The sequence below is a fragment of the Microtus oregoni genome, unplaced genomic scaffold (genome assembly GCF_018167655.1).
Source record: "Microtus oregoni isolate MIOR12 unplaced genomic scaffold, Mior012 000081F_ref0000091, whole genome shotgun sequence".
NCBI classification, from domain to species: Eukaryota; Metazoa; Chordata; class Mammalia; order Rodentia; family Cricetidae; genus Microtus; species Microtus oregoni.
In genome coordinates this window covers 5346729-5364863 of record NW_024544541.1, presented here as the reverse complement: position 1 = coordinate 5364863, position 18135 = coordinate 5346729, and the positions used below count along the sequence as shown (strand labels likewise).

Sequence of the window (18135 nt, the reverse complement as noted above, 5' to 3'; positions counted from 1 at the left end):
GCTGAGAATCTGAAATGGGCGAAGTTACTAATAAAATTGTGTTTGTGTGTGTGTGTGCGCGCACACACACAAACACGTGCACACATATGGGTACAGGTGCCTACAGAGGCTAGAAGAGGGAGTGGTAAGATCCCCTGAAGCTGGAGTTGCGTGTGGGAGTGTGAGCTGTACGGTGTGAGTGCTGGGAACTCAACTCTGGTCACCTGGAAGAGAAGCACAAACAAGCTGTAAATTGTTGAGCCATCATCTCTCCAGCTCCCGGTGCCCACTTTTACTTTCAAAAGCTTTGGAACTTGCCGTGGCCATGCTTAGCATTTGAGAGAATGAGGCAGGAGGATTGTAAATTTGATGCCAGTCTGGGTACACAGCAAGACAGTCATCTAACCCAAACAAAGGAACGGAACTACAACTGAATGGCAGTTTAATGGTTTTACATTATCACTTATTTTATGTGTGTGTGCATTTAATGTAAGAAAGAAAGAAAGGCATTTTTGGTGCAGGAGAGAAGGCCCAGAAGTTCTGAGTTCAATTCCCAGCAACCACATAGTGGCTCACAACCATCTTTAATGAGATCTGGTGCCCTCTTCTGGCCTGCAGAAATACGTGCAGAAAAAATACTGTATACATAATAATCTTTTTAAAAAGGCGTTTTCAGCCTGGCGGTGGTGGCACACACCTTTAATCCCAACACTTGGGAGGCAGAGGCAGGCGGATCTCTGTGAGTTTGAGGCCAGCTTGTTCTACAAGAACTAGTTCCAGGACAGTCTCCAAACCCCCAGAGAAACCTGGTCTCGATCAAAACAAAACAACTCAAAAAAAGCAAAAGAGGAAGAAAACCAAAAAACAAACAAAAGAAGGGCAATCCTACTATTCAGATGCACAGAATGGGATTCAGGTGGTCAGTCAGTGCCTTTATCAAGTCTTTAAAAATGCAGCTGTGGCCGGGAGAAGGCGGTCCACGCCTTTAATCCCAGCATAAGGTAGGTGGAGGCTGGTGGATCTCTTGAGTTCCAGGATGAGGCAGCTGTGGAAGGGTGTTTCTTGGTTGTTGTTGTTTTCGAGACAGGGTTTCTCTTCAGAATTGCCTGGATACAGCAGGAGGAGATGGTTGAATGGTTGAATGGCTAAAAGCACTGCTGCTTTGGCAGATGGTCTGAGCTGTGTTCAACGCCCACATGGCAGACCACAATCATGTGTGTAACTCTGGTTGCAGAGGATCTGATGCCCTTTTCTGACCCCCAAGGTTACAAGGCATTGTGCCTGGTGAACATATTTTAAGAAAACAAATCCTGCTGGGCCTGCCGGGCGGTGGTGGCACAGGCCTTTAATCCCAGCACTCAGAAGGCAGAGGCAGGTAGACCTCTGTGAATTCAAGGTCAGCCTGGTCTACAGGAGCTAGCTCCAGGACAGCCAGGACTGTTCCCTGTCTCAAAAAACAAAAACCAAACTAACCAAACAAAAAACCACTCAAAAACATGAAAACAGATCCCTTCGCATTAGAGGCTTGGACCTCTAATCTTCAGCACAGGGTGTGTGGATGCAGTGTTTTTTTCACATAAGATCCCAAAATAAAAATAAATTTCAATCCAAGAGGCCTTTCTCATTTGACAGCAACACAAAATTTTTGTTTTTAAGAAATTGTCAGGTCAAGCTGGGCAGTGGTGGCCTACACCTTTAAGCCCAGCACCTGGGAGGCAGAGGCAGGCAAATCTTCTCTCAACAAACAGAAATTGTTCTAATCCTACCCTGCAGGAGGTGGGGGGGGCAGGCATGTCTCCTTGAGTTTGAGACCACCCTGCCCGGTCTCGGAAGCAGATTTACTCTGTGGCTCAGGCAGAATTTGAATTTGCAGGCCTCCTGTCACTTCTGCCTAGTGGCAAGGACAAAAGAAGCAGACCAATCACTGTGAGTAGGAGCCCCACCTGAATTACAGGGGGTGAGCCTATCTCAAAGGAAAGAAAATCTCTTGGGGTGTGGTGGTGCACACCTTTAATCCTAGCCTCAGGGGGCAGAAGCAAGTTGCTCTCTGAGTTCAAGATCCACCTGGTCTACTTATTGAGCTATAGCAAGCTCCAGAGCAAGGCCCTATCTCAAAAAAACAAGAACAGCTGGGCATTGGTGGCTCACGCCTTTAATCCCAGCACTTGGGTGGATCTCTGAGTTCGAGACCAGCCTGGTCTACAAGAGCTAGTTCCAGGACAGGCACCAAAAGTTACAGAGAAACATTGTCTTGAAAAAAACAAACAAACAAAAAAACCCGAAAAACAACAACAACAACAAAAAACCCTGATCCCTTTGATTCCAACTCTTTGAGTTGTGGGATTACAGGTATGCCCTGCAGTGTCCTGTTTGGTAAGCACAGTGCTTGCTGGACAGAGAATTTTGAGGCTGCTGGGCAGCAAGTACTCTATAAACTCAGTTCCCTTTCCGGGTCCCTTGTCACAATATTAATGGATACAAGCCATCCTCCTGCCTCAGCCTTCCCAGTGGCTGTCACAGCAGGTGACTTGTAAAGCATCCAGCTCAATCCCTAATTCCAGGACATGTTCATAATTATTCTCAACAACAATTCCAGATTTATACTTTCTATGTCTATTGCCAGGCACAGAGTAACATCCCCCCGCCCCACCGACTTACAGTTAGAACTAGGGGGGCCACAAATGAATATAGTTCAGCCAGGTCTGTTGGTTCACAGCCGTAACCACTCCAGGAAGAAGGCCGAGGCAGGAGAATTGCTAAGAGTTGGAGTTTTAAACCAAGATGGGCAAGACCCCATCTGGGAAATGTTAAGTCTTAAACCTTGGGACTAATGGCTGAGGTGCCTGTTTAACACATCAGAACGGACCTGGCCACTGGGTTCTCCAGCATCCCTCAGTTCCTGATTGTACCCTCTACCCCAGTGTTTAGGGTGCCCTTCTCCCAGAGGTTCTTTTCAGTATAATCCAGCTATTTTGATTACCTGCCCCACACCCCCTTTTATTTATTTATTGGACCTTTTGCCCTCCTGACTGCAGCAGCATCTGGTTTCCTTTCTGTCTCTGGTTCCTCACCTGGCTCAGGGTCGCGTCCACTCTGGACTCTCCCAGATGTCTCTACCTCCGGCTGTGCTCTCCCTTTTGTCTACAGTTTGATTTCTCCTCCACCAGGTCTAGGAACAGTCATACCTTTTTTTTTTTTTGTTCATTCAGGAAACCAAAAATGTAGTGCATAAATAAGTAAAACAAATACATTAACCAAACTCCATCATACCTAGGAACACTACCGTCCTTTCATATTTACTTTTTTTCATTTAAGGAACAAATCCAAAATGAAGGGCATAAGTAAACAAGTAAAACAATATAAATCAAACAATCAAATAAGTGATAGAGATTGGGTTTTTGACTTTCACAGATCCAAGGTTTTTTGTCTTTTTGTTCTTTTGGTTTTTCGAGACAGGGTTTCTCTGTAGCTTTGGAACTAGCTCTTGTAGACCAGGCTGCTCGAACTCACAGTGATCCTCTTGCCTCTGCCTCCCTAGTGCTAGGATTACAAGCGTGCACCACCACCGCCCAGTGTTTTTAAAATTTTTAATGGTGTTTTTTGTTTCGTAGACAATGTTCCACTATCGTGATCTGGCTATATTGACGGTCTCTATGTAGAGCAGACTGGGTTTGAACTCACAGTGATCTGCCTGAATCGGCCACCGGAGGGCTGAGATTAAAGGCGCGCACCAGTCACCATTTCCCGCGGCTTTCAGGTTCTTTGTTTTTCCCTCGCAGCCCTAGAGAACTTGGCATTGAACACACAGAGATAGGCCTGTCTCTGCCTCTAAGAGGGCTGGAATCAAAGGCGGGTGTCCTTTCGCGAACCTTCCCTTTTTTTTTTTTTTTTCTCCAGCTCACAGAGCATTCGCAACGAAATCCAGAGCCAGAAAAAGCCCAGACAGGGCGGAGACTCAGTCATCCAATCGGGTAACAGCTTGTGGTTGGCAGGCGGGGCTACAAACCGGAAGTATGAGACGGAATACGGAGGGGCGGGGGTGGAGTGGGGGTGGGGGTGAGGAGAAGCTTCAGCCCGGAAGTGTAAGGCGGAACACCGGATGCGAAAGCTTCAGGACGGAAGTGTGAAGTGAAGATGGCCGAAAAGTCTTCAGAAGAGCCGGGAAAGATACTCACAGCCTTGGAGCGCAAGCTTAAAGTGGCTGCCTGACTCTTCTGGGGTTCTGGGTTCTGTAATTAGTGCTTGTTTCTGGTAAGTTAGTGACCTCCATTTGACTCAAGTTGTCAATTGCCCTTACTAATAAGTTTGCCAACATATTAAATGTCTTAATCTGTTGGTTTCATTTTTATTAATTTTTTTTGAGGCGGGGGCGGCAGCCTGTGCTGCCCAGGCTTGCCTAGAATGTAGCTCATGTTGGTCCAGCAATCAAACATTCCACTTCCAGCCCCCACTCGCAGTTCCTGCCTCAGCCCCCGCCTCAGCCTCCGTACTGTTGTGTGTTTGCCAGTGTGTTTAAACTCCTGGCAGTTCTGCTTCCTCCTCCCCATGCTGAAACTCGAATAGTGAGTTAATCGAATATGAATTATGCTTTCACTTGTATCCGTTTAAAATTTATGTTCTTTGGTTATTCACATAGGGTCTCAGTCTCTAGGAAGGCCTCAGACTGCCTCATCCTCCTGTTAGAATTGTAAACAGCCTGGCGGTGGCGGCGCTCGCCTTTAATCTCAGCACTCTATTTATTTATTTATTTATTTATTTAGTTTTTCGAGACAGGGTTTCTCTGTAGCTTTGGTTCCTGTCCTGGAACTAGCTCTTGTAGACCAGGCTGGCCTCGAACTCACAGAGATCCGCCTGCCTCTGCCTCCCGAGTGCTGGGATTAAAGGCATGCGTCACCACCTCCTGGCTAATCTCAGCACTCGGGAGGCAGAGGCAGGAGGAGTTTGAGGCCGGCCTGGTTTACATGGTGAGTTGCAGGCTTATTTTTAAATTCCCTTTCATTTTAGAGATAGTCACATGCAGAACAGATTGAAGTGGAACCCACAATTTTTGTTTGAAATAGAGTCTTGTGTAGCCAAAGATGATCTTTAGCTCACTATATAACTGGGGCTCTTCTTTGTTGTTTGGTATTTATTTGTTTGTTTGCTTTTCATGGTGTGTGTGTGTGTGTGTGTGTGTGTGTGTGTGTGTTTGTCCCACCAAGGTTTCCCTGTTAAATCTCCGACTGTCCTGAATGCTTAGCATACCAGGCTGGACTCCTGCCTCTGCCTCTCTGAGTCCTGAGATTAAAGGCTTAAAAGCTAAAACCACCACTGTCTGATTGACCTTGAGCTCTTGATATTCCTCCCTAGAACTGGGACACAGGTTACTAGACTGTCCCATCATATGCGACTTAAAACTTTTATTTTAGCTGGGCCATGGTGGCACACGCCTTTAATCCCAGCACTCGGGAGGCAGAGGCAGGCGGATCTCTGTGAGTTCGAGACCAGCCTGGTCTACAGAGCTAGTTCCAAAGCCACAGAGAAACCCTGTCTCGAAAAACAAACAAACAAAAAAACAAAAACTTTTATTTTATTTTGTAGACATGGTCTTATGTAGTCTTGTCTGACCTTAAGTAGCTGATCTTCTTAATTCTACCTCATTAGTGTTTGGATTTTATTTATTTTTTTTCATGACAAGGTTTCTCTGTGTATCCTTAGCTATCCTGGAACTTGCTCTGTAGACCAGGCTGTAATGAGAAATGCCCATTGAATGGAATTTTTGTTGTTGTTGTTATTTGGTTATGTTAAGTTTAAGACTGAGTCTTGCCAAACTCTAGTGATGCACACATTTAATCCCAAGCACTTGGAAGCCAGAGGCAGGTGGATCTCTGTGAGCTTGAGCCTAACCTGGTCATACAGAGTGAGTTCCAGGACAAACTCCAAAGCTACACAGAGGAACCCCATCTTGAAAAAGCAAAACAAAACGAAACAAACAGACTTTTGAGTCTCAAAGTCTCATTAATTCCAGACTGGTCTTGAACTCCTGACTTTCCGGCTCTATATTTGGTTAATTAGTTTGCAGTCCCTTAAATTATACTTATTAAGTTGTTGTGTGGCTTTATAACTTGAAGTTTCTTTTTCTTTGTTTTTCGAGACAGGGTTTCTCTGTGGTTTTGGACCCTGTCCTGGAACTAGCTCTTGTAGACCAGGCTGGTCTCGAACTCACAGAGATCCGCCTGCCTCTGCCTCCCGAGTGCTGGGATTAAAGGTGTGCACTACCACCACCCACCTTGAAGTTTCTTTACAACAGTACTGGGAATGAGCTTTGGTAACACAAGACATCTCATCCCTTCTGGGGACTGAAGCTGTAGGAATGTGGTTGGTTCAGCCTGGTCAATTTAACAAGACTGCCTTTCAAATGAAAACAAAGCTAGGTGGGCTGCTAGCACTCCTGGAATCATAGCACTAGGGACACAATGGGGAAAGAAAGCCCAGTTCCAGGCTGTCATGGGGTACACAAAGTGACCTTGTCTCTGCATGAAGTGAAATAAATGTTGGAAATGTAGCTTACTGTTGAGCACTTGTCTAGCATGGGCCAGGCCCTAGGATGAGTCCCCAGTACCTAAAAAATTATTTTGTTCTTATTTTTAAATTTTATTTGTGAATGGGTGTTTTTGCCTGGTGCTCATGAAGGCTAGAAGAGGGCAGAGCCCCTGGTGCTGAAGTTACAGGCGGTTGTGAGCCAACATGTGGATGCTGGGAACCAAACTCAGGTCATCCGGAAGAGCAGCCAGTACTCCTTTTTTTCTTTTTTCTTTTTTCGAGACAGGGTTTCTCTAGCTTTGGAGCCTGTCCTGGAACTAGCTCTTGTAGACCAGGCTTAGATCTGCCTGCCTCTGTCTCCCAAGTGTGGGATTAAAGGTGTTTGCCACCATTGCCAGGCTTGCTCCTTTTTTTTTTCCCCCCAAGACAAGGTTTTTTGTTAGGACAGTCCTGACTTTACTGGAACTTATGCTGTAGACCAGGCTGGCTTCGAACTCACATAGATCCACCTGTCTCTGCTTCCCGAATATTAGGATTAAAGATGCGTGCTGCCGCCACCCAGGTTTAAATTTTTTTTTTAGATTTATTTATTTTACTTTATGCCTACATGCATGTATGTGTGCCACACGTGTGCCTGTTGAATCCCCTGGAACTGGTGCTATGTTACAGGTAGTTGTGAGCCATCATGCAGGTCCTAGGAATTGAATCTGGGTCCTGTACAAGAGCAGTTAAGTTGCTGGGTAGTGGTGGCTCCAAAACTACAAAGAAACCCTGTCTCAAATATCCAAAATAATAAAGAAATAAAACAAGTCTAATCTGGGAAGGTTAGGCATGAAATTATAAAAACCCGGAAACGAAAATGGTCATGTAGTGCCTATGCCACTACAGGACCAGTACGCAAACCAGACTCAGCCGAGACTTAAACACGTACAAGCACGGAGACACGCGGAGAGAGACAGGTGGAGGGACACGGGCTACCCTCGATAGAAGAATGCCAAATGTCCCACTTTATTGTGCTCAGGGACAGCTTATATAGGAATCCTTAGCCACGCCCAGCTCTTGGGATCTATCAGCTGCAGGCCCACCAGTCTGCTATCAAGCTGCTCATAGCAGCTGCAGGCGAAGAAAGTCAAGGGGCCAGGGATCTATAGCTCCCAACATGAAATAATTCCTTGGCTTTGCCATGAGCATCTTGAGAGGTGATTAGTGTCCCTGTTGCCATAAAAGGATGGGGTTTAAATCTTAGGTTTCTGGATACCCTGTCCCAGAGGGAATTGAATTTGGAGGAACAGTGGCTGGATTTAGATAGCACAGTTACAAAGGTGTGGTCATATGCTGTTTCTATATTTTAATGTTTGGTTCCCAGTTGCTGCAATGTTTTGGAAGGACTAGGAGATGTGGTCTTTTTGAGAAGGTATGTCACTAGGGATGGACTTTGAAGGTTTCAAAAGCCCATGCCAGGCCCTCCTTTTGCAGTTTGTTTGCAGATGGGTTGTAAGCTACTGTTCTTGTGCCATGCCTACCTACCATGATGGTCTTGAATTAGCATTCTGAAATTGTAGTCAAGCCCCAACTAAATGCTTTTATGAGGTGCCTTGGTCATGGTGTCTCATCACAGCAATAGAACAGTAACTAAGACAGGTGAGAAGTGGGGTTTCCTAAGACATAGCCTCCTTTATATTTCACCAGATTGCTTCAGATTGAAGATCTGAAGAATGAGTGGTCGGGACCCACCCACACTCCTGCATCTGGCAGTGCAGAGCCTGCTGAGGGACGAAGCCCTGGCCATCTCTGCTCTGCAGTTCCTGCCCAGGGTGCTGTTCCCACCACTGTTCAAGGAAGCCTTCAACCACGGACAAAGTAACATTCTGAGGGCTATGGTAGCAGTTTGGCCGTTCAGCTTCCTTCCCGTGGGGACCCTCATGAAGACTTCCCACCTGGAGACCTTGCAGGCAGTCCTGGATGGAGTAGACATGCTGCGAACACAGAAGGTGCTCCCCAGGTAAGCAAGATCCAGGTAGGGAAGAATGGTGGGCATGGTACAGGGGAAGGACATCTGGGGTAAGGGAGAATGAGGTCAAAGGTAGACGAGAGGATTTTGATGGTATTATCTAAATTATCTTGGAAGATTGCAGAAGCCTTGACCCCTGTTGAGCCCTGGTATAAAAGGACAGTTGGGTATGGAGTCCAGCTTAAAGCAGTTGTGGCCACAGTGAAACAAGCCTTACCCTGGCTCTCCCAGGTTCTAGAAGTGGAAGACTGAGTCAAGAGTCACTGCAGGGAGGAAGCTGGACAGGTCTTTATATGCAGTTCTGGTAAAGAGCCCTTGCCAGGAGCTGCTCTGGGAGACCCAGGACGGAGAATCATAAACACACGGAACAGCTGGGAACAGGTGGCAGTAGAGATGGAGAGGAAAACCTGGCCTGGGTGTGGTCTTTGTTTGTTTGTTTGTTGCTGTTATTTGTTTTTCGAGACAGGGTTTCTCTGACTGCCCTGGCTGCCTCTGTAGACCAGGCTGGCCTCAAACTCACAGAGATCTTCCTGCTTCTGCCTCAGGAATGCTGGGATTAAAGATGTGCACCGCCACCGCCGGGCTGGGTTTGGTCTTTTATATCTTCCACTGTTTCTGCCTGTCTTACTCACAGGAGGGGGAAGCTCCAGGTGCTCGACTTGAGGAATGTGCAGCACAACTTCTGGGATGTCTGGGCTGGCACAGAGGATGGAGAGTGCTCGGCAGAGGCTGTGGGTAAGAAGCAAGCGGTGAAGCGCTCTCCTAGATACGCCCTGAGGCAGCGTTTGAAGGTGGTCGCAGACCTTTGCCTCAGGTTCCATCTGAATGAACAGCAAACATACTTGTTACAGTGGGCCCAGCAGAGAAGAAGTTTCATCAGGCTGTGCTGTGTGAAGATGCAGATATGGGCATTGCCCGTGTACACTGTCAGGAAAGTCCTGATGGTTTTCCAGCCTGACAGCATCCAGGAGTTGGAACTGAATACAGGTTGGAGTCTGTCCACTCTGGTGCATTTTGTATCTTACCTGGACCAGATGAGAAATCTTCAAAAACTCCTTTTAACACGGATCCACAAGAACACCTTTAAGGTTCTAAATACCCCCTCAGACATACAGAAGTGTATCACTAAGTTTGTTTCTCAGTTCTCTAAACTCAACTGTCTGCAGCATCTCTCCATGAATGGCGTCTACTTTTCCAGTGAGCACATGAAACAGTTGTTCAGGTAAGGTGGGGTGGCAAAGAGAGTAGTGGGTACCTGAGTGAAGCCAGCCAGCCACTGGAGTTCACAATCATGGAGTCACTGCAGCGTCTAAGTTGGGTTTTGTTTCTATCTTAACTGATTTGGGAGCTCAGTTTGTTCAGTGGCCACTCACTAAGCAGAGGCTGAGCCGAGTAGGCGATGTGTTGAGCAGTCCTGCTACAAGACCAGCTAGGGAGGGCATCAGAGTAGGAAGGATGCACTCTGTGTTCTTCCCTGAGCCAAGTAGGAGATGGGTTGAGCAGTCCTGCTACAAGACCAACTGGGGAGGGCATCAGATGTAGGAAGTATGTGCTCTGTGTTCTTCCTTGGGATTCTGTCTAAGGGGCAGGGAATCGGTCAGAACAGTGGGCCCAGAACTAGAGAGGATCCTTACCTCCACAGATCCACGGGGGAACTTGGTGCTTGGCATTTGTGTGCCTTCTAACTTCCCACATGTAGGGTCTGAATAGAGATGGGTAGAAATGAGTGATACCAATTGTGTGGGTGAGAGGCAGGGATGAAAAACTGAATAAGGGGGCTGGAGAGATGGCTCAGAGGTTAAGAGCCCTGACTGCTCTTCCAGAGGTCCTGAGTTCAATTCCCAGCAACCACATGGTGGCTCACAACCATCTGTAATGGGGTCTGGTGCCCTCTTCTGGCCTGTAGGGATACACACAGAATATTGTATACATAATAAATAAATAAATAAATCTTAAAAAAAAAAGAAAAAAAAGAGAAACCGAATAAGGGCAGAGACTGTTCCAGGGGAGGCAAAAGATGATTCAAGACTTCCAGATCTTTCATGGGTTAGTTTTTCCAGTGTGCGCCCTGGGCTAATGTGGCCAGCACAGGTTCTCTTCTTCATAGTAATGGAAGCTGCTACCCATGGACTAAAGAAGTCCCATTACTGGTACTTCATGCCTCTCTCTCTGCCAAGAATAGTGAGACTCCCCAATAAGCAGCATCCTCGATCCTGGATATTGATCTCCATTATATAGTTGCAGGACTTCTAAACAAGTGGTCACCTTTACCTCTATGCTACATCTAACAGCAGCTCTCTCCATCTCATTGTGCCAGAACTAATATCTTGGTCTCTCCCTAGGTACCTGAAGACCCCTTTGGAGACCCTATCCATCACTGTGTGCAAGCTTTCACAGTTAGACTTGAATTCCTTGTCCCAGAGTCAGAGTCTCCATCAGCTGAAACACCTGAATCTGAGGCTTGTGAAATTAATTGACCTATATCCTACACCTTTCCGTGATCTCCTAAACAGTGTTGCGGGCACTCTGCAGACCCTAGAGTTGGAGGGCTGCTGGATGGTGGACTCTCAGCTCATTACCCTCCTGCCTGCCCTGAGCCAGTGCTCCCAACTCACTAGGGTCAATTTCTATGACAATGATATCTCCATGGCTGTCCTGAAAGACCTTCTATATCACACAGCCAACCTCAACCAGCTGATCCAAGAGCTGTACCCCGCCCCTCTAGAATGCTATGATGACAGGGGTGATGTCCATGTGGGAAGATTTGCTAAACTTTGTCCTGAGCTCATGGATACACTGATTACTGTCAGGCAGCCCAAGAGAGTCTCCTTTGCTACACACATGTGTCACAAATGTTGTCAGCGCTGTATCTATGACCTGGAGGCCAGACTTTGTCATTGTTGGCAGTAAGTGGGGAAGGTTGCTTCTTGATACTGAGAATTGAAAACTTAGCAATAGGTATTTCATCAAGGGTGTGAGTGATTTCCTTGCACATATGCATGCTTGGTGCTTGTGGAGGTCAGATGAAGGATTGGATTTCCTGGAATTGGAGTTACAGGTGGCTGTGAACTACCGTGTGGGGCTGGGAATCTAACCTGGGTCCTCTGTAGGAACAGGCACTCTGAGCTGCAGAGCTGTCTCTCTAGCCCCAGTTTTGCATTTTCTAAAAGGGTTTTGCCAGGACATGATCGTAAGTGACTTTCTCCTACATGGCGGTTTAGAGGGAGGGTCTGATTTTTTTGACTGGGTGTTCTGGTGTCCTTCCATGCCATTAACCTGGATTCAGTGCCATGGTTTTCTTTTGATTCTTGAGCTCGAAAGACCCTGTGTTCCCTGACCCCTTGTCCAAGATCTCTAGACGTCTCTGATGGCTAACCTGGTTTGTCAACATGGCTATGCCTGTAATCAACTAGAACCCATGCTGCTGAGCATTCCTGTGAGGTGAGATTCTTCATCACATTATTTGAGGAAACACACCCATCCTGTGTTGAAACCATGCCTTCTCTTGGCAGCATATATAAAAAGATATGGAAGAAGGGAACTGTAAGAGACTTCCACCCTTGTGGATGGACGACTCCTACATCCTTGGTCTACTAAAGTTCATCTATTTCTACTATATATAGTTCTATCAGTTCTGTTCCTTTAACCTTGAGAGAATCCTGATTAATGAAAGTAAAGGCAGGAGAGCTTGTCTTCTGCCTGGGTGTCGGTTATGTCCCACTACGTGTCTGCTTAGTACCTCTGTGTACAAAGTTTCCAGCCTAAAACGAGCACTGCACTCCTATGAGGTTTGGGGAATGGAATGGTCGAGGCATTCTATCTAGTCCATTTGTACTGGGAGGTCACAGATAAGCCACAGAGCTTGCTCCCTCTCCGTCTCTTTCATAGTGGTATATTGCGCAGGCTGGCCTTGAAATCTTCCTGCCTTAACCTACACGCAGAGATTTCTGAAGTATGTCACCATGGTAAATCGCATGTCTGTGGGGCACTATTTGATGCTTCTATCCCTCTGGCTGTCCCTAAACATAAAGGTCTCCAGTATATGGACAAATGTCCCTGTCTTGTTTTGAAGGATTGATAGACCTTAAGAACTGTATTGTAGATGTCTGGAGTAAACCTGTTTTGTTAATGAGTGCCTAAGTCTACCCATTGCACTCCCCCTGTATTTGTATATTGTAGCAATAAAGATTTTTGTTTCATGCCCTCTTGTTTTCATTTCTATATGTGTTAATATATAAGGGAGGCCCGGAAGGTAGTGGTGCAGGCCTATAATCCTTGCAGTCGGAGAGACTGGTAAATCAGGGTTTGAAGCCAGCCTCATCTAAGAGCCAGTTCCAGGATATCCAGGACTGCATAAAGAAATTGTCTCTGGTGGCTCACGCCTTTAATCCCAGCACTCGGGAGGCAGAGGCAGGCGGATCTCTGTGAGTTCGAGACCAGCCTGGTCTACAGAGCGAGTTCCAGGACAGGCTCCAAAGCCACAGAGAAACCCTGTCTCAAAAAAAAAAAACAAAACAAACAAACAAAAAAAAAACAAAAAAAAAAGAAATTGTCTCAAAAACATATATGTATATGTATATATGTATATATACATATATGTGGAGAACTGGAGAGATGGCTTAGAAGTTAAGATCATGTCGTGTATATAACATTCTGCCTCTGGAAGAGCAACCAGTGTGCTCTTATCCACTGAGCCATCTCTCCAGCTCTCAGCTATTTATAGTCCCTCCTCCCACTACCAATCCTAACGTGTAATCTAGAGGCTTCTCCTGAAAGTGCTGAGATAAATACACTGGCCAAGACAAGTGCTGTGTCATGCATACATATTCCCAACACTAAATATTAAAAAATACTTATAACAATGGTCTCTTTATCTCAAGTTGACCTGGAACTCAGGAAATTGTTTCTTTGCTGTCTCAGTGCTGGTATTAAAGGAATGTGCAAACCACAGCCCAGTGCAAGTAGGATTCCAAAGGTCCTTCAAGCTTCTGTGAAGGCTGGGCGAGGGACAAGGCACTCCTCAGATTCCTGTACTTGGAAAGTAGAGGCGGGAGAGTTTGCAGGAAAAACAAAAGGCCTCAGAGGAGCCAGTGGAAAAGTGTGGAGTGCCAGCCTGGAGGCTGCTGCCTGACCTGCTGGAGTCTGTTCTGCTAAGCTGGTTCCCATCTCTACAGGGACTCAATGAGAACACAACCAACCCAGCTTCAGGCAGTCTTGAAGGTTGGTATGCAGTCTGAGGTGATAGATTTTTTTTCTGTCCATTCCCCCCATTTATTTATTGTTTATTTTTTTATTTTTTTGTTTTTTTGAGACAGGGTTTCTCCCCCCAGTTTTTTAACTTCAAAAACTTTAAATCATATTCTTCCTCTCCCACAAGTCTTTCCAGATCTTCTTCCCTCCACCCATCCAACTTTAAATTCTTTCTCAAAAAACAGAAGCACCAGGGTATGGTGATGGCACACATGTTTAATCCCAGCACTCAGGAGGCAGAGAGGCAGATCTGAGTTTGACATCAGCCTGGCCTACAGAGTGAGTTTCAGGAGGGCTCCAAGGCTACAGAGAAACCGTGTCTCTGTTTCAAAAAACAAAACCCAATACAACAAAACTCTAAAACCCAAGCAAAGAAAATATCCCTCCCACAAACCCACCAAACTGTAACCAAATGAAAGCACTCTCTCACACACATGCACACACCCACACAGGGAGGGGGCAGTTTGTACCATTTGTGTGCCTCTGGAGGTTACAGAATCAAACTGGGGTTACAGGGTAAGAGAGGCCAGACTGGCTAAATACCAAGCCTTAGCGACCTCCTGCGGGTTGGAGGGGGGAGGGGTGGGCGACTGCTGATCTCTGACCTAACTCACTGACCCCTGTATAAGCCGGGTGGTGGTGGCGCACGCCTTTAATCCCAGCACTCGGGAGGCAGAGGCAGGCGGATCTCTGTGAGTTCGAGGCCAGCCTGGTCTAGAAGAGCTAGTTCCAGGACAGGAACCAAAAGCTACGGAGAAACCCTATCTCGAAAAATCAAAAAAAAAAAAAAAAAAAAAACAACAACAACAAAAAAAAAAAAACAAAACTGACCCCTGTATCAACAGAACCTATGTCTCTCTGTTCATAATATTCTTCCTACCCTCACCTTCCAGGCCAGAGTCATGCACTTCCGGTTTACCTCACTCCTCAGAATAGGCCTTCACCCACAGCAGGAATTCCTTCCTGTTAACACAGATCTGAGCAAAATGCTCACTCAGGGGACCATGCAGTTGTGAGTCCTCATCTCCTTCAGTGTCTCTTATGCCTGTTCCTATCCCCTTAGCTCACAGCCCACTCTGTAGCTCTTACCCACCCAGTTAGCGTGATAGCCCTCTATACGTCTCCTACCTCAGTTCAGTCCTCTGATCCCTGGGTGGTCCTCTGAGACCTCAATTTAGGGAGAGTGGAATTAAGACCATGCTCAGACATGCCCCCCTCACTGTTAAATCTAGTGGCTGACCACACCTCAGGTGCCCACTGCTCCCTAATGTAAAAGAGAATGGTTTGGTGTGGTAGCAAAAACAGCTTATCGGGCCAGGCGGTGGTGGCCCACACCTTTAATCAGAGTACTAGGGAGGCAGAGGCAGGTGGATCTCCATGAGTTTGAGGCCAGACTGGTCTACAAGAGCTAGTTCCAAAACAGGCACCAAAACTATAGAGAAACCCTGTCCCAAAAATAAAAACAAAAACAAACAAACAAAATTCAGCTTTATTGGGCTGGAGAGATGGCTCAGTGATAAAGAGCACTGCATGCCCTTCCAAAGGTCCTGAGTTAAGTTCCCAGCAACCACGTGGTGGCTCACAACCATCTGTAATGAGGTCTGGTGCCCTCTTCTGGCCTGCAGGCATACATGCAGACAGAATATGAAGAATACTGTATACATAATAAATTAGTAGATTTAAAAAAAAACAGCTTATCCCTGGGATAACTGTGTTAGGTGGTGTACTGGAGAGTTTTTTTTTTTACTAGTAAGATAAGCAATTTATTTATTTTTATTTTATTATTATTATTATTAATAAAAATTTTCACCTCCTCCCTTCCTCCTATTTACCTTCCTTTCCCCCCTCCCCCTCCCTCTCCAGTCTTTTTTTTTTATTTTTTAAATTTATTTATTTATTAAGGATTTCTGCCTCGTCCCCACAACCGCTTCCCATTTCCCTCCCCCTCCCCCGATCAAGTCCCCCCCCCCCATCTGCTCGAAGAGCAATCAGGGTTCCCTGACCTGTGGGAAGCCCAAGGACTGCCCACCTCTATCCAGGTCTCGTAAGGTGAGCATTCAAACTGCCTAGGCTCCCACAAAGCCAGTACGTGCAGTAGGATCAAAAACCCACTGCAATTGTTCTTGAATTCTCAGTATTCCTCATTGTCCGCTATGTTCAGCTAGTCCGGATTTATCCCATGCTTTTTCAGACCTAGGCCAGCTGGCCTTGGTGAGATCCCAATAGAACATCCCCATTGTCTTAGTGTGTGGGTGCACCCCTCGTGGTCCTGAGTTCCTTGCTCGTGCTCCGTCTCCTTCTGCTCCTGATTTGGACCTTGAGATTTCTGTCCGGTGCTCCCGTGTGGGTCTCTGTCTCTGTCTCCTTTCATCGCCTGATGAAGGTTAATATTCATGAGGATGCCTATGTGTTTGTCTTTGGATTCACCTTATTTAGCTTCTCTAGGGACATGAATTATAGGCTCAATGTCCTTTATTTATGGCTAGAAACCAAATATGAGTGAGTACATCCCATGTTCCTCTTTTTGGGTCTGGCTTACCTCACTCAGGATAGTGTTTTCTATTTCCATCCATTTGTATGCAAAATTCAAGAAGTCCTTGTTTTTTACTGCTGAGTAATACTCTAATATGTATATATTCCATACTTTCTTCATCCATTCTTCCGTTGAAGGGCATCTAGGTTGTTTCCAGGTTCTGGCTATTACAAACAATGCTGCCATGAACATAGTTGAGCATATACTTTTGTTGTATGATAGGGCATCTCTTGGGTATATTCCCAAGAGTGGTATTGCTGGGTCCAGGGGTAGGTTGATCCCGAATTTCCTCTTTGATTCAATTGTAGTAGGGCGATCTGCTCTCCTTATTGCACGCCTGTCCCCGCCGCTTGGGTCTGCCGCTGTGCCGGTCCCTGAAAGCTTCTTCCTGTATGCGTTGTTGCTCCGCCGCGTCTGGCGCCGCCGCCGCTCCGCCTCTGTGCGTCTGGCGCCGCCGCCGCTCCGCCTCTGTGTCTACTGGAGAGTTTTATGTCAACATGATACAAGTTAGGGTCGTCAGAGAGGAGGGGCCTAAATTGAGAAAATGTCTCTATGAAATATGGCTGTAGGAAGCCAGGCTGAGGCGGTGCAAGCCTTTAATCCCAGCACTCGGGAGGCAGAGGCAGGTGGATCTCTGTGAGTTTAGACCAGCCTGGTCTACAAGAGCTAGTTTCCAGGACAGGCTCCATAGCTGCAGAGAAACCCTGTCTCAGAAAAAAAAAAGTGGCTCTAGGCACTAGGCAGTGGTGGCACACACCTTTAGTCCCAGCACTCTAAGAGACAGCAGCAGGTGGATCTCTGGGATTGAGGTGAACCTGATCTACAAAGTCTGTTCCAGAAACTCATTATCATTGCTTACCTGGGATGAATCTTCCAGGTTAGGAGCACATCCACTCCACCCAGCACAGCCTTGGGAGTCTCTAGGTGGGACGTCTTCATTGAAGACCCCACAGTGAGGCAGGGAATGGGCCAAGTTGTGACATTGCCTCCTGGGTGTTAGTTTGTGTGTTAATGAAGTCCCCCTTGAGCATTGATGGAAAGAGCTTGTGGCAGGTACTCAGGACATAGATGGCCAAGGTTTTCATCCCTTAGTAGCACCTGCACTATAAGATCCAGCAGTGTAACTGGGGCCTGGGAGCCCACCCTCCTGGATCTCAACTGAAAACAAAAGTATATACCTTCTTTTCTGCACCCAGTGGAACCTTCTCTAAAACTGACCAAGTACTCAGTCACAAAGCAAATCTTAACAAATACAAAAGTATGGAATAAAAAGCTGGAAACTCAAGAAACTAAACATCAAAACACAAAATAATCTCATAGAAATTGGGGTACAGATTTAACAGCAAATTCTAACAGAAGAGCCTTGAATGGCCAGGATTCATTTAAAGAACTGTTCAGCTGGGTGATGGTGGCGCATGCCTTTAATTCCAGCACTCGGGAGGCAGAGGCAGGTGGATCTCTGTGAGTTCGAGACCAGCCTGGTCTACAGAGAGAGTTCCAGGACAGGCTCCAAAGCCAGAGAGAAACCCTGTCTCGAAAAACAAACAAACAAACAAACAAAAAAAGAACTGTTCAACATCCTTAGCTACCAGAGAAATGAAGATCAAAACGACTCTGAGATATCATCTTATACTTGTCAGACTGGCTAAGATAAAGCATGTTAATGACAGCCTATGTTGGAGAGGATGAGGGGTAAGAGAGACAATCCTCCACTGCTGGTGGTAGTGCAAACTTGTACAGGCACTTTGCAAATCAGTATGGCAGTTTCTCTGAAAACTGGAAATCAATCTACCTCAAGACCAAGCAATTCCACTCTTGGGCATATACCCCAAAGGATGCT

At 46.3% G+C, this 18135-nt stretch overlaps 1 protein-coding gene across 3 annotated transcripts; it reads left to right on the top strand.

Annotated features, from left to right (window-relative positions):
- The first annotated feature begins 8216 nt into the window (after positions 1 to 8216).
- Positions 8217 to 11422, top strand: LOC121441812 (oogenesin-1-like). Of its 3 annotated transcripts, none has more exons than XM_041643129.1 (3): positions 8217 to 8503; positions 9150 to 9734; positions 10855 to 11422. In XM_041643129.1, the coding sequence occupies exons 1-3, from the start codon at positions 8217 to 8219 to the stop codon at positions 11420 to 11422; spliced, it is 1440 nt and encodes a 479-aa protein (XP_041499063.1). The 3 variants fall into 3 exon arrangements, with proteins under 3 accessions (XP_041499063.1, XP_041499062.1, XP_041499064.1); XM_041643128.1 differs by having other exon boundaries at positions 9147 to 9734; XM_041643130.1 differs by lacking the exon at positions 9150 to 9734.
- Positions 11423 to 18135: the final 6713 nt, after the last annotated feature.

Excerpts from the sequence above, each read along its gene's own strand:
- LOC121441812 (XM_041643128.1), top strand. The coding sequence starts at position 8,217 with ATGAGTGGTCGGGACCCACCCACACTCCTGCATCTGGCAGTGCAGAGC. Across the intron at positions 8,504-9,146 it reads ACACAGAAGGTGCTCCCCAG|GAGGGGGAAGCTCCAGGTGC; the intron begins GTAAGCAAGATC and ends TCTTACTCACAG. Across the intron at positions 9,735-10,854 it reads CACATGAAACAGTTGTTCAG|GTACCTGAAGACCCCTTTGG; the intron begins GTAAGGTGGGGT and ends GTCTCTCCCTAG.